This window comes from Corvus hawaiiensis, chromosome 5, assembly GCF_020740725.1.
Source record: "Corvus hawaiiensis isolate bCorHaw1 chromosome 5, bCorHaw1.pri.cur, whole genome shotgun sequence".
In the NCBI taxonomy this organism is placed as follows: domain Eukaryota; kingdom Metazoa; phylum Chordata; class Aves; order Passeriformes; family Corvidae; genus Corvus; species Corvus hawaiiensis.
In genome coordinates this window covers 56,063,964-56,080,145 of record NC_063217.1, presented here as the reverse complement: position 1 = coordinate 56,080,145, position 16,182 = coordinate 56,063,964, and the positions used below count along the sequence as shown (strand labels likewise).

Sequence of the window (16,182 nt, the reverse complement as noted above, 5' to 3'; positions counted from 1 at the left end):
GTATGTACTTCACTGTTTTGATGGTGAATTATTCCTGGAATGTCAAGCTCTGAGGATGTGGTGGTATATCTTCCCCCTTCTTTTTTTTTTTTTTTTTTTTTTTTTTTAAAGTATGTGGGGTTTCTCTGCAAATGACTGGCTTTACTGCATTGCATCTGTTCTTATCTCTGAAACATGAATACCAAGCTGGCTGTGTTGGGATTTGTGAAGAATAGGAATAGGTGATGTAGTTGGGTACTGCAGTTCTTGTGCTTTTTGCAATCCCGTTTTTAAAAGGAACTGTGAACTTTAATCCCTAACTGATGCTTTTAAGAAAAACATCTCCCCTAAAGGTTTGCCCTCTGAAGATAAAAATTCAGCTTTTTTAAGGTGTATTGAGCTGGGCACTAGGAATATTAATCACTTATATAAAATTTCAGACAAGTGAATATAAATCATATATTTAGTATATACATGTATATGTGCAGGCACATGTCTGTTAGTGCTTGCCTACACTAGAAACTTTTTATGTAATTGTTTTAATATGAGAAAGGTGTTCAGTTTGTAGAGGTAGTTTGCAGTGGAAGATGCACTTTTACTCCCTCTTCTACTGTCAAAGAAGAGTAACTGCCTTAACCAGATTGGAAACAGAGTGTGAAATTGTCATTTAAAGCCTCGTTGTGTTTCAGGACACAGCTCCTACTTGAATATATAATGTATTAAGACCTCCAGCAGCTTTTTTTAGGGGGGAGAAAAAAAACAGTCTTAAAAGTCGTGGTTTTTAAAATGTCTTCCACATAAGTAAATTCACCAGGCCATTGGAAATATTTAGCTGTGCCTGTACACTGAAATTCTAAGTGGCTATGTTAGTTTTTGCTCTCCAGTGGAAAGTGTTGGTCTGTTCCTGTGAAACTGAGCTGCACAGAGATTTATTGGCAAAATGTTTAGAAGATGGGGGTGGCAGTCAATAGAAATGATTTAAAAAAACTAGTGAAAACCAGATTTTCTGTGTCTGGTGTCAGGATTGTTAAGTATGAGGGGCTTCAGAAAATCTGGCCTCTAGCATGAACGGAGGGTTGAACTCTGAAATATCACCCTAGTGTTTATATGGATTACTGGGAGTTTGAACTCTTCCTGTTTCAAGTAGTGTCTTAGCTGGAGTGAAAAACCCATCTCTTATCAATCACATCATATTCCCTTGCCTATTAGCAGCAAATTCTCATGTGGAATATGAACACAAGGAAAGTAATTAATGTATTTTTAGCATTTTTAATGAAACTAGCACTAGGGAAGATGACTGTAGTCTGTAGGGAGCAGACTGTTGAGGTACCCTTTTAGAAGGTATCCCAAATTAATATTTAGATCATGTGGTACAATGTCATTGTAGTTCGAGTCATATACTGGTGAGATCTTTTCAGCTCAGAGGCAGTATCTATTTATCCTAGCAGGGAACATGATCCTTGGATCTTCAGGATTGCTGCTCATGGCTTTGTAACACGGCAGTTCCCCAGGCTGAGAGAAATGGCAGTCCCAGATTTCTGCCATTCCAGTGTCAGTTTTGAAACTATTCCCTGCCACCTTCAGGGTGCTGCTCATGCATTTTTAGTTTGGGGTTTTTTGGTTTTTTTTGGTGGTGTGATAGAACATGAAGTTCGCTATAAATGCAGCAATTTAAAGCACATGCACACACTTGAATTTTCTTGTGTCCCACAGCATTCCTATTCTTAGTGTAGCCAGCATAGAGGGGGTCTCTTCCAGCAGGCTTTTGTGCTTAGGGCAACCAAATCCAGACTGTACATCATGACTGACTTAACCAGGCACAGCCTTGTAACCTCTGCGTTTTCCTCTTCGTCCTTTGGAGCTGGCCAGTGATAAGCACACGTGGGTGTGAATGAGTTGAATTACGCTATAGAGGAAGGAGGGCTGCTAGAGATAAATGGGGTCCTGCATTACTTTAAATAATAAGAGATCCTAGTAAACAGTTTGTGGTAGGAAATTGCACCACTGATGAAGTACTAACTGGAAAATCCAATCCTCTCCCTCCCTCTTCCAGCTCAGTCCTGCCTCAATGGAAGTGACCACAGCTGACAGGCAAAGGGTAAGAGATGCACACCCTTTGCTTAGGGCTTTGATTAGGAAAGGCTTTATTGCTAATACCTAGAGCTTGAATTAGCACCAGGTTTTGGGAACAAACTGAAATGCATGTGTTTCCTGTCTGTTCAGAGTGGGAGAAGGAATCTTTGGTGCTTCAGGGGTTACCGTTTGCTTTTCTATCTTGTGCTAAGTTAGTAAATGCTGCTGCTGCAAATTGCCTTAGCTTAAAACTTGGCATGGTGTGTCGTAAGACTTGATGTCTCAGATCTTTCATTTTCTAATCTTCTTTGTTCTTCCCTTTGCAAAAAAAAAAAAAGAAAGAAAAAAAAAAGCTTTAACTAGTTTCCAGTTCAATCAGAGGAGTTCTCAATGTCTTATTAGTATAGCATGTTTAACAAATAACCCAAACCTATTGAGGTTAGGAGTGACAAAGGAGTATTACTAAAATCTTTCATGTGCTTCTTATGGAATGCTGTTTTTCTCCCCCGGCTTTTATGCATTAGCATCCTGTTGTCTTTATCATGTTCACGCCTTGGACCTTTTATATTATTTTATTTATTATTTTATATTTATTATTTTATTTATTTCTTATTATATTTATTATTTTATATATTTATATTGCTATATTTTTTCCCTTTCCATGTTACCCCACTCTGAAATCCCTGACTTTCACTGAGCACAGTGCAAAAGATAACACCTGACTGCTGGCAAGCTGCATCAACGTGACCTGTCCATTGCTGTCAGGGCCAAGCTGTCAATGTGCTGCTCCACGTGAACTGCTTCTTCTTGTATAATTCTTGCTGTAGTTCAGGGGTGTGTGTGTTCAGTGTGTGGCTGAAGTTCTCTGTGTGTGTGTACATGCACCAATTTGGGCTGCAAGACTGTGTTCAATTGAGCAAAGTACTCCTTAATATTTGTTTATCAGAAATAACACATTTCTGCATTGGCCAGTACACCACAAATACCTGTTCAGGGCTAGTCTAACCACCTTTGAGGTAATTTTTAAAGACTGTTTAGGAGTGGTCTCGAATATGACACTCTAAAAGTTCAGATTTGGACCTGTTAGTCTAAAAAGCATTACAGTTGGTTTAGGGCATTGTCTGATATTTGGTTTTTGAAGCAGAGTAATTTTGCAGAGTAAAAGCTTGGTCTCCTGGGTTTCAGAACATTTCTACTGCCTTGCAGGTAGAGATGGCCAAGGCATGAAGGTGCTGATTCAGTACCACAGCTGAGCTGTCTTGATTACTCTTTGTCTGTGTGATGGTTTACTGACAGTTCACAAACCTGACAGTCATGCAGGAAATGCCTTTTCTGGTTGTTTCCACCTCCTGCTGTGAACAGCTGGATCTCTGTAGGATCACTTGTGGTGTACTTGCTTCATTCACACTCATTGCCCTGTTTCTCTTGCCCAGGAAGGATACATGACTTGCTGAAAAGAGAGAAAATGCTATGCTGGGGCTACTCGTCTTATGGACAACCTGGGATAGGTAGCAACCTCCAGGTCATCATTCCTGAACCACAGGTGTATGGATTCATCCATGATAGAAATGTCAAGGAGGTGGCATGTGGAGGAAACCACTCTGTGTTCCTGTTGGAAGATGGGGAGGTGTATACCTGTGGCTTGAACACCAAAGGTCAACTGGGGCATGACTGTGAAGGAAGCAAGCCAGGTAAGTCTGCTTTTTATATACACTTCAAACTGTCTTGAGGCTGGTGGGCTGAGAAGATTATGGAAGCTGCTTTGTGCTGATTGCTCTAGAGCTGGAGGAGCCAGCAGAGCTGATAATCATCTCACGTAACACAGTAATGATGCTGAATAACACTAGCTGGCTCTGGAAAGCTAAAGCTGAGCAGCACGGGTGAGGAGACAGGTCTGCCCACTTTGCCTGAGAAATTCATCAAAACAGAGGCGAGCACAGATGGTCCCAGGGCAGATTTTGTTATCTGGCATTATGTTGTCTCTTTATGAAAAGGAAGAGAGGCCCATGAGTCACGAGTGTCTTCTGCTTTGTCCTTCCAGTTGCACTGCATCCTTATGCCTACTCCTGTTCAGCTGTTGCTGGGAGTTTTCTCATTTATGCCAAAGAGTACAAGCAGATCTGTGTTGAGTGTAGCTGTGGAGAACAAACTTGAGTTTGGCCAAGAGGGTTTGTAAATTTTGTTTCCCTCTTTCAGAATCCCTTGTCAACTTTTTTTCTTAATTGGAAAGGAAGTCATTGTAGCGTTGTGTTCCCCAGACTCAAACTGCATCTTCTTCATTGTGTTCCAAAGGACAGAACCCATGACTGCAGAACCACAAGCAGCTACTGCCTCTCCTTCCCAGGGCGAAGGGGTGGTTTAATTGTGTGTTGTTATTTGAAGGAACCCTGAGCCTGTCTTCTGGACTCTTTTGAGTGTTGGCCTTCCAGTTTCCCTTCCTTTAATTTCTTGGTTTTGGCACGTGGTAAAGATACAGGTATTTTTCTTTCCATAATACAATAAAAATCCTGTGCTGGAGCAAAAATTCCTCAAACTGCGGGCTACTCTCTGTAGAGCTTGGGTCTTTTCTAGTGTAATCTATTATTGCATGATAGAGAGAGAAGGTGTATGCAAAATAGCTACAGTTCCCCATGTAGTATGTGCAAATCTGACCTGACTGACTCTATTGCTCCTTTCCTCTGTCAGTGTGTTTTGTCTCTTTCTCTCAAAATGATTTGGTAGGTGTTGAATGCTGGATGACGAGGAGTTGACCTTGAATTTGGCCTCTCTTGCTTTGCTTGCACGTAGTTTCTAGACAATTACTGAAAGAGATTGGGAATAGCAGGAGCGCTTAAGTCCTCTCTGTGCATAACAACTGTTCATCTTCTGAGGACTTGTAAATTTAGGATCTGGAATAAGTGAGATGCTTGGTAAAAGGAAGCCAAGCCTAGTGAATATTCAGCTCAAACTGGTGAGGATACTTCATCCAGCAAATCACCCAGCTAGTTCAAGACTAGTGCAGAGGCCCCAGAAATTCAGTCCTGGCTGCTTCAGAAATACTGTGAGAAACATCTTTGGGCTATGCTGCTGTTTTACCCATAAAATAAAGCAAGCATAAGCTGATGATGAAAATGGAGTTTTCACAGCAAGTAGATCAGAGCTGGAAATGGTTTTCATGAATCCTGAATGCTGAAATGTAGACTGCTCTCAGCTGGGTAATCCTGCTTTCAGCTAGGCCTGTAGAAGAGGGCTAATCTCAGATTTTGAAATAGAAATAAAAGGTTCTTTGTGTTTGATCCCAAGTGCCCTTCTTCTACCCCTTAAATTAGGGTCTGTCACCAAGATGTGAAACCAAGTCCCAGTTATCCTACAGGTTTAATTTTTTCTGAAAAAGGTTCTTCGGTGCTGCTCTCTGAGGAGCCTGTGGCCATGCCTGAGAAGTGGTGTTCCTCTGCCAACATAGCGTTACTGGCAGTGGCTGCAGTGGGATTTCTGCTGGCTGGGGCAGGTGGGAGGGATGTGCTGTAAAGCAAGGAACAGCTGCTCTTTTTAGCTTATGGTGAACAGTCACAGCAGCCTTTATGGTAACAGTAAAGTGGGGGAGAGCCCCATGCCACACACTGCTCTGTGTGGGTCTGCTTTGTCTTGCAGCACTGGGAACTGAATTTCTTAAGTTTTCTTTTGCAAATGGGACCAAGAAGAATCAAGCCTTCCTCTTTCACCCCCACTTCTTCTTGCACCTTCTGTGTAGAAAGGCGTGTTGAAGATCATCTTTTCTGTTTTCCATTGTTGTGGGTCTGTGAATGAAGCCATTTCTGATAGGTGATGAAGATGTATGTGTGGGACATGGGGTCCTGAGCTGTTGAAAATGATAAAGACGACTGTCAGGGGGAGTCTGAGGTAGAGAATGGGAGAAATGCCAGGAACTGGTAGGATTGCAGCTGCGTCTCTCCAGCCTCTGCTGGACTGGGCAGTGTGGGCTGAGGTCTCTTGGTTTTCCTGCCCTGTGGGCTTGATCCTGCCCAGCCCGGGAGGGCAGCTAGAAGCGAGTGACCTCTGCCCAGCTCTGGAAGTGAGCTCCATCTCCTCATGTGGGAGGCTGTGACACAATAGTGATTGTCCCCTTCAGGCAGCCCTTGAGGAGTCCCCTCTGGACTTCAGAAATGCTTACCAGGGCTTAGAGAGTGCCTTGGTTGTATTTGAGAGTAACACCGAGACATGAAAATACGCAGGGGCTTTTGAACCTCTTGAAGGCTGCATGACTTTCTAGGGGTGGAGTGATCCCTCCCTTTTATTTTTCACTACTCAATTTTGCTTCTCATTCATGCTACTCACGAAGATGTCAAGCAGTGACCACAGAATCATTTCAGCAGTTCCTCTTGGAGGAGCCCTTTAGAGGGCACCTTTTGAAATGAAAGAAAACGTGTTAATTAAAAGCTGTGTTTGTGGTCACATCTGCTGACCTTGTGGATGCAATGTGGAGAGGGGGATAGCAGCTGGCAAAGTGGTTCTTATGCCTCTCCTCTGCAGGGAACAGAAATTACTGGTGGAGTGTGTGCCACTGAAAGAGTGTAAGTCAGTAGAGGTTTATTTTCTGGAAGTGCCCTTTCCTCTGGATTTTACATTGTGGTGCTAAAATTAAGATTTAAGATGCCTAAGAAGTTTATCCTAACTAAAATAACGTGGTTTTTTGATTCAAAGCTGACTGCTTTTAAGCGATTCAAACTCTCTACTTTTGTTAATACCAGGGTAATACCAGGTATTACTCCCACTGCTCTCCCACAAGCCAGTTTCCCACTTTGTCACAATGTTTACCAATTCATTGTTTCTTCAAATTGTGGTGATTAGTGAGATACTTAGAGACCTCTTAGGGGTGGGTAACTAGCTTTGTTAGTATTTACATAGTTGTTTTTCCTCACCTCCTTTTTTACCTTTTCCTCTGCAAAATAGTCTATAGTTGGTGTCTCTGCTATCACTTGGCAAGGATGCAGAGGTGGAATGCTGTTCCTGAGTTCTCTCACCATGACCATGATTAATAAAGCTTCTGTCTGACCTGCCCTAATTTTCACTTGTGTTGTTAGGCTCTTGAAGTCTCCAGAGTCTCTGACCACGTCTTAGGAGAAGCAACTTGGCAGTTTTGGTAGTGACGTATGGAACTCGCTGTTTTGTAAAATTAATCTGGGTTTGCATTGATTTCCTGAAATTTATCAGATGATAGCATACATTACGTCTCTAACAGGAAGCAATAATTTTGTACTGCAGTGGTTTTAGGAAAAGAAAATTATTCTTCATAACTGTATCTAAATTTCCCCTTTTTCAGTCCTTTAATTTCACTTGGATTGATTTTCTTCAGGTCTGCCATGATGTCTTGGCTGCCTGTGATGATTCTTAGATAAGTGTTTTATCTGAATATGCATGCTGGAGAAGAAAAGACAGGCCAGGTGCCTAAGGTAAAGGCTCTTTTGGGATATGGGTGGAATTATAGAGGAGTGTAAAACAACTAGCTGGTTGTTAGCAGTTTGTAAAGCTTCATATAAGCTCGAGTCTGAGATGTGGAACTTGTTTTCTGCTGTAGAGATTTGTTTTGTTCAAGTAATTTGGATTTCATTTGACTTCTGCTAGTGAGAAAACCTGGACTTTGGTAATTAGTGTCTCAAGAGAGTTACAGAACAATGTCTCAAGCCAAATTTGCCTCAAACGTTTTGTCTGGTAAGATACAGCAGAAAAACCTATGATTTTTTTTTACAATTTTTCCTGTTAGGATGCAAATGTGAAGAGGAGCACTGCCTTTCTGTGCATTGTGGAATCTATCTGCTCATAGCTGCTGGTAGAAATATCATCATCATGTTCATTCTCTTTCAAAAAGCAGAAAAAACACCACCAAAACAAGCAATCAAACCTAGGGGATCCAGCTCTTCTGGATTTCTCTGAACTGAGTGGCCTTTCTTTTCCAATGTGAGTCCACTTGTCCTGAGCCTCAGCACAGGGTTACAGTGGCAGAGAGCTCCGTGTTCAGGGCAGCATGCTTGTTAATCATAAACCCTGGAACAGCTGAGAATTCAGATGTGCCACCTGCTTGGAAGGACAGTCTGTGTGGATCTTCGTCATTTAGCCTCTTCCCGGTGGGTAAGAAGTCAGGCAGGAGGCCCTGGTTGCTCTGGAGGAGAGGTGGCACGGCTTGTGTTTGTTGTGAGCAGGTTGCAGACAAAGAGCTGTGTATGTTTATGTTTTGGCACTCATAGTAAATGTTATTTGTAAAAAAAAAACCCCACGGAATTAAACTGGTCGCTTTGTACTCATCCCTTTTGCTCCTTTGACCGGCCGCAGGATCTGACCAAGCTGTTTGAGGCTGCTGTGCCTTCACTAGTGGCTGCAGTGGATTTGCTTTATGGTGTGTCCATTTCAGTGGAATTGATGCCATTTGGGCTTCAGAATGACTTTAAAATTAGAAGACAGAAATTAGAATTAATTTAGAAACAATAGGTATTCTGTTGAATGAGAAGTAAAGGAAGTGCTTTCCCTTAGATATCTTAAATATGCCTGCATTGTGTTGAATTGGCTGGCTGAGGGATTTGAATATGCCAGATGTTTATAGTGGGAGTTGTTTTAAAATTTGTGTGGTCTTGATCATGAGAACTGACTTGTGCTAGTATTTTCTGAGACTGCAGGACTAGGAGAGCCTACACTGAGGAGAGAGAAGGCTCTTTAGGAGAACCTAAACAAATAAAAATCTGATTTCTTGACAGTAAAGAAATCTAGTGAGCACCTAAAATGGCTGTAAGATGTTCTTAGATGCAACTCTGAAGTCTGGTCTCTAAACACACAAGTATTACTAGAACCACCGGATTTCTCTCTTGATTTCATTTTGCTGAGAGGTAAAAACAAGGATGAGCCCAGGGAAGGAAGATACTAGTTTTTTACAATCAGTCTGATCTGTTTTTACAGAGGCCAAGAGAGACAATTTTAATGCTTCTTTACCTCAAAAGTCAAAGCTGCAGTAAGAATGACCATCTTTTTGCCTTCTGACTCAGGGCTTGTAGGGCAATTTGGCAACCTCAACTTGAATTTATCTATGTCATATTTGTTACTCCTCGTTCCTGTATCATGCGTACTCCTCAGAGGCTTTCTGAAGGTGCAGCTGAGGTAAAGCCTGCAAATGAAATAAAGGCTGTCTGCCTGCCTGGCTTGGAAGGAGCATGCAACCTTGGCATGGTGTGTGGCACTAATGACTGGCCCCTTTCCTGCAACCATGCTGAAGCTGGAAGATGTGTTCAGGATAAAATGGGTGGGTGGCTGTGTCTGGTGAGGCAAAGGAAGAGGGCAGGGAAGAAGCTGGAGGTGATACACACAAGTTTTCTGAATGCCTCAACCATTTTTGTAGTCAGCATAGTTGTCTGTGCTGGACAAAAATGATGACTTCATTAAGCTGAGTAAGTATGGTTGAGAGTCACAGCTTCTAGGAGAGATTTTAGTAGTGTGGTGGCTGTTGATTTTGAGTTTGACTCAATTGTCTTCAGGCAGCCCGATACTCTTCCTTAAGTTGTGTTGGAAATAAGACTTTATCTCAAAGATCTGTGTGAAACTTCTTATCAGAAATCAAGTGTTTTTGGTAGCTGAAAAGAGCTGTGAAGATGTGCTCTCGCTCTTTAACACCTGACCTGCCTTTTAAACAGCTGCCTGCCTATAAAAACTCACCAGAAAGGAACGTACAGATGCTCATATCTTCTTTTCTCAGAATGCCCAGTAGATAAAATTAATAAATTTTTTTTTAATGTTTAATAGGACTGCATCCCTTACCTCCCTTTTCCTAGTCACCATGCTTGTTTGCAGTAACATATTTTCAAGCAATATTTGTAAAGCTGATGGGGAATGCCCTTGAAAGCAAGGGCAGGGGTGCTCTACTGAGTCTGCACTGTGCAGGTGTGGCTTTTCAGAAACATGTGGCTTTGTCTTGCTCCCATGCAAACCACTACAGGATTGAAATAAGTGGGAACAGAGTGAGGAGCAAACCAAGTGCTTCTGAAAATCGTATTACTTAATCAAAGCCTGGGGCTGCCACAAGTGAGATTCTCAAGTGTCACAGCTTTGCAGTGCGTAGTACCAGCCTGTCAAATCCAGCATCTGTGCACCCATTTCCCTAATTCCCCCTATGCTTCTGGTGTCCATCCTCAGTATGTCATGCCAAGGTTTAGTGCATCCTGCCCACCTTGGACTTGCTGCTTTGGAGCTGTGGGATTTGCTGAGGTGTACATGGTGGACATTGGGGGTTTCTCAGTAGTCATGGACCAGCCACAGCTTTTGTGCTGCCTGCCAGTGGCCAGCAAGCCTGGCTGAATGACCACCTTTTACAGCTCTCTGCCATAGCCTGAAGAGGAAAACAGGCTCTCTCTGGGTATTCTGAACATGTTTTCCCTGTGTTTCTGTTGCAACTTACGGTGCTTTATTTCTTGAAAGAACTATCCATACTAGTTTGCCTCCAGGGTCTGAAGGTGGATTCTTCCCTCTGCTAGCTGATGCTTGCCAGACTGAAGCCCTCTGTGCCTGAGCAGCCCTTTCCAAGAGCCTGCTCCAGCTGTCTGTGCCCATGCCACTCTGCATCTATAGCTCCTCAGAGAGGCTGTGTCCTCGAGACAAAAGGCAGCGAAGTGGGGAAGGCTTTCTATGCCTCTGTCTGAGGAAGGGCTTTGCTTTCTTAGGGTAGGTGTCTGCTCACAGCTGTGAAGGGGAGTAGCTGGCAAAGCATACGTGAAGTGACACCCTGGGATGTCACGGTGGCCTCTCACTTCTTGCCCTTGCATTCCTGCCTTGACATGACCAGAAACAGCTTTATAAAGTGAAGGCAGTGTTAATAACTGAGCCAGCCTCTCTCATATTTAAGACTGTAAGTAGCCATGCTAAATAAATGAATGAGCAGTACCATATGTGTTGTGCAGGTAAACCATCATCTTGATAAGAGTCACTAGTGTCTCTGGATGAAAGGGGACTGCAGAATCTTCTGTGACTTGGGACCTCTCAGCATTGATCTATGGACTGTTCCCACCACTGTGATCAACAGTGTTCTGGGGGACTGTCACCTCCTTTGGTCTGTCCTCTGTCCTTTACTGTCTTCCCCCCACACTTATTTTTCATTCAGTGAGTCTACTCTCTGTTTACATTTCATTCTTTTTAACCAAATTATCAGAATCTTATCAGCTTCAGCACTGCTGCTGTTGTCAGTCTCTCTGATTAGGCTTCTCTTCATCCTGCTCTGCTTTCTGCTGCGAGCATAGCACCGTTCACGATGCTCAGGAAAGGAAGACCTCAAGATTTGCAAACTGGACTTGTAAAACCCAGACTCCTCGATGGATATAGTAAACTTAAGCTGCTGAAAGTCAGAGGAGGTTACATTTTGATGTTAACATTGTTTGCTTCATGCTTCAAAGTTTTTGCCCCGTGCTATTAGAGGTTTGAGCATAAGGTGTGCAGCCATATGTGGGGAAGAGCAGCAGGCAGAAAGCGAGGGTAGCTGTCATACAGTGGGGATATGGTCTCCCCACAGGGTTTGCTCCTGGTGCTGTGCAGGTGCAGAGCACATTGCTTCTCACACCCTTGCGTGCAACAGTGTCACGTAATCTGAGCACAAGATGCAACAAGCATGTAATACCTTCACAGAGACATTCTGCAAGGAGCAGGAAGGTGAAATTGTGGAGCTGGTGTCAGGCAGGGCGGTTCCAGCTGTCTACGTGTTGTGTGTCTCATCTGCCTGGCCATGCCAGAGCCTGTAGAGTCACCAAGGTGTGTTCTTGAAACTGTCCAGCATCCCTGGCCTCCTCCCTGTGCACCTTCCTCTGGTTTTATTGCTGACAAACCACAGCCTGCAGAGGTGGTGTGAGTGAAGCCACAGGAGCAGTTTTAGCTGACTGGGTGAGATTATGTTTTCAAAAAGCAGATGACAGCTTTGCAAAGTCTGTATTTAGTGTAAGTGGTTTATAGAGTCTGATTTCTTCATCCTGGTCCACGACTCCAGATGTTGCCTGTGACAGCTAGGAGTCTGGGATGCCTGGGTGGTCAGAGTTGAAAGTGGGCAGAGGGAAATCAGAGGGTCCTTCTTGGGAGCTTTAAGGGAGACAAGAAGGGGCAAAAAGGCCTTGGCAAACAGCATGCTTTCCCCCTCCCCAATTACCAGTTTTCAAGTGGCAGAATCACACTTCCACTGGGGAAGATGTTTTCTGGAAGAGTTGGTGAGTGTACTTGTGCTGCTAGTGGTTAAATGCTGGTATTTTACTGGTAATGCTGTTAAAAGCATTGAATGGCTAATACACAAGTTATTCTGACCAAAAAAAAAAAGGACAAATCTTCATAAGGGCAGGGAGATATCTTGGGCATACTTCTGTCTTAGCACACTTTCAGTTGCAGGCATTTTGATTGTTGCACTTTGGTTTTCTCTTTTTCCAGTTTCATTAAAACACTCATGTTTTAATAGTTGGCTGACTTCAATAGGACTGAAATCATGAACCTCATCACAGGCTAGAAGTAGAGCCAGGATATCCATATGCAAAAGCATCTCTGGGGTGCGCCACTGGAGACTGGGGGATCAGCAGTCAGCTGAAGTTTACTACTTAATGTATAAAAATCTTGTCAGGGCATTTGTTAGATCCACTGCTGCTTACTTGCTTTTTGTACAGTGCCTTAATAAAATGGTGGTGACTGATAGATTTGGGCCATAGTGTTTTTCTGATTTTCTTGTGCTTGTTGAAGGCAGTACCAGATTTTCATGGAGTTTTTGGCTGTTGAACCAGGCTTCCCTAAGTGCTAATGCTGTTAGTCTCACCTTGCTAGATGGTTTAATGTGTTGGTGCAATTCATCTCCAAAAGGAGAGAACTCTGCTGCTTTCCTGTAAGAATTAAGGCTTTTCAGTACTCAGAGGATAGAAAGATTATACAGGTGAAATTTAGGTCGTTGTTGGTGTCTGATTAAATACTCAGCTGCCTTGTGCATTGAAACATTGTATCTCACACGTCTCATTTTTAGACGTGGGTTGTACAGTGCTCTCACATCATCAATGTGGATGTGGACTGCATTAACAAGCATGGCAAAGCAATGAAATTGGCTCATCTATCCTCAGACTTGCAAGCTGCTAGCATTTAACCCAGAGGAATTTCTTACCTTACTTTACCTCACCTGTTTCTCTCTTCCCTGTGTTTCTACTACCATTTCTGATCTGGGCAAGCTAGTAAGACACCTATTTTTGAGAATCTGTGAGCACTTTCCTCACAGCAACAACCGAGACGAGCAAATGCTCCGAGTTGCTTATTGTCAAGCTGGGGAGGCAATGAAGAGTTTTGGCCAGGTGTCCAAGCAGACTGAAATCACTTGAAACTCTTCCAAGACACAGCTTCTTCTGACCAGAAATGCAGATTTTGCCACTGAAGGTGTAACCTCAGGACTGATGGTTTCTCTGTAGTTTCCAGGTGGTAGAAGCCATCTGGTGCTGTTCCTGTACATCCTGGTACACATATGGCTGTGGATTTTGCCACATCCTCTAGCAAAAGCCTGTCTTGTGAGCAGCTGGAAGCTATACATAGAAAGGGTGTACCAGCTCTCTGATAAAATTACTAGAAGAAGGAAAGCTAATTAATCAATCATTGTCTGTTCATTCTAATTAGAGCAGTATAAGTGAGTGCTTTGTGCTTCTAGCAGTTGCAGAGACTGAAGATCCTGTGTAGCTTTCCAAAGATGTAGGGGCAAAGCATAGGCCCTGTTTTATAAATAGGGAAGCTCTCTATTTATGGTGTCAGGGCTGATGGCTTGTCAGGGGTTTTCATTCTTGGCCCAGCTTTACTGCTATTCCCACACCTTCGAGCTAAATGCACTGATTGTCAGAAAGTTGAGTTGTAGAAACATACACCACTTATCCTCAACTTTTGCTAGTGTCCTTGCAAACCAAGAAAACACAAGAGCATTCCTGGGAAGCAGGCCTGTCACCGTTCACAGATGGGCTGTCCTGAAAACATTTTTCCTCATTCTTTGCTACAGTGTATTTAAGGTCTAACAGAGTTAAAACAAAAAAAATCAAACCTTGATATTGCCTATTTGTGTTGAGATCCATGGGTTAAAGTGGACAGAAGAGAGAAATCAAAGTTGGAACTCCACCAGATATGAAAACCTGATAAACGACTTCTAAGCATTGGTGCTGTTTTGAGACAGCTGGCAGCTTCAGGAAGAAAAGATTGTGTCAACTTCTTGGAACTTTTGAGTTTTTTTGTTTTTTGAAAGTTTTATGAGGTGTTGAAACATTGTATTGCATAACTGCTTCAGCCCTTCCCTGTTGTTTTCAGGGTTTTGTTGTGCTTAGCTTTGTAGATAATTGTGCCTGTTAAGCTCCACTTGACTGGTTTTATTCATCAATTACACAAGACACAATACTAAGCATAAACTTCACCTTTTGTACCCTTCATCTCAGTGCAGTGGTACATCTTTTCTAAGGAGTGAATAATGGTGGTGTGATGGTTTGGAAGGTAAAACAAATGTATACCAACCACTAAAACATCTGATATTTTGATGTGAGGAAGGGATGTGAGGTCAACAAAGAAGTAGTTGTCAGATGTTTTTGATATCCCATGTAAGCTGGGAGGTGGTACATTCAGTGACTTGGCAAGCCTGACAATGAACTAGGACCCTTGTTGGACTGGCTGGGCAGCCTGTGATCCCAGGGGAAGGATGGCTTTTTTCCATCTCTGGAAAGAAATTAATGTGAGTGTGTAAAACTTAAGTTGTTTGGCCTTTACATTTCTTCATGACTTCTCAGGCAAACTGCTAATGACAGGGCCTTAGGAATGTATGGTGGTGAGATGGGCCATACATGCACCTTTCTAAAGGCAAAGAGCTTCAGCTCCAAGACAGGCATGGGGTTTTTTCTGTCTGTGGTTATCCAGCGAGTCCAGGTGAGACTGTACGCTGTTCCACTGGTGAGCAGTGCAGTCACTGAAGGCTTTCAGTGACACAGGGCAGCCTTTCAAAACAAGTTGGTATTTATTAGTCTCTTGGGATGGCACGTAGAGCAAAGTCACATTTGTGTTGCCAAATTAAACTTGAGATGGAGCCAGTGGGGACTGAAACTACCCGGGATTTCTAAACCTGTTGGATGTCCTCTCTGTGTCCCAGTGTGTGAAGTCCTTGCCACAGTTGCATACCTCAGGGCACTCTTTCTCTATTTGCAGTACTACTGTGGTCACAGTCCTGCCTCCTCCCGCTCCTGATGCTAATCTTTGGACACTGGAGTCTTCTGTCACATCCCCAAGGTGCTCCAGTGGTTCAGGGTCAGCTCCTGGTAGTCCTTCTGCAGCAAATAAGACCTACTGTGGCAAATACTGCTTATGCAGGGAAGTTTTACATGCCTGCAGGTAGCAAAACAGTGTCTGCTATGGGTGCCCCAGCATCCCATATTGTCCACGTTTGCTGTTTTGTCGGACTCATGATGTCCCCTGGAGTGTTCGGCAGTGTGCAGGGAGCAGCTTTGGGAGCAGGGCCAGCTGGTGACTTTGTGACCACTTCCAAGGGCTCAGGTGCTCCAGGTAACAGCCAAGGCTCACTGCACCCTTCCAGCAAGGGTGAAGTGGTGAAATGATGGGTTCGTAAATCAAAGGGTTTTCCTTGGAGAAGTGGATGGCTTTGTCCGTCTCTCCTCTTGGTGGCATGGTCTTCTCCAGCAGCAGCAGCAGCTTTAGTTCTGGGCCTTCAGGTCCCAGTACAGAAACACACCGGTGTGAACTTAGGTGGTGCCTCGGGCACAGCGCAGCAGGTAATGTTTGTCTTGCTGGATGTCTGAGAGGAAGAGGCCAGAGCCACATGTGCTGCTGAGATACCTTGTCTGCTGTTTGTCATTGACCTTGATCAGCCCTTACAGCTGCTGGTTGTTTAGAGCTCTCAGACAAAAATAGGCTCCCTTGTTTATATATGTAAATTAATATAAACCAGACTGCCAAGCAGTGTTATAGTTGGGTGTTTGTGGGCCCAAGTGGGAAGCTGTGTGTCTAAATTGAGTTGCCACCCTCAAACCTGGCTGTGTCCCTGTAAGGGATTGTCAGTGGGACTGGGTGAGGTTAGTGCTGCTGGAAAGAGCTGCAGGACCAAGGGTGTCATTGGATGGCAGGGCTAAAGGATGGTTGGAT

General features: G+C 43.5%; 1 protein-coding gene across 8 annotated transcripts in view; it reads left to right on the top strand.

The window, feature by feature from the left end:
- HERC3 (HECT and RLD domain containing E3 ubiquitin protein ligase 3) overlaps positions 1-16,182 on the top strand; it is a 45,282-nt gene that overhangs the window by 1,295 nt on the left and 27,805 nt on the right. For 4 of the 8 annotated variants that reach the window (XM_048304087.1, XM_048304093.1, XM_048304094.1 and 1 more), the window contains exon 2: positions 3,486-3,743. In XM_048304087.1, coding sequence (XP_048160044.1) covers positions 3,518-3,743 — 226 coding nt within the window. In that variant the 5' untranslated portion in view covers positions 3,486-3,517. Of the gene's footprint in view, positions 1-2,032; positions 2,078-2,755; positions 2,845-3,485; positions 3,744-16,182 lie in introns of those variants that run through there. The other 4 variants (XM_048304088.1, XM_048304091.1, XM_048304089.1 and 1 more) reach the window with 2 other exon arrangements.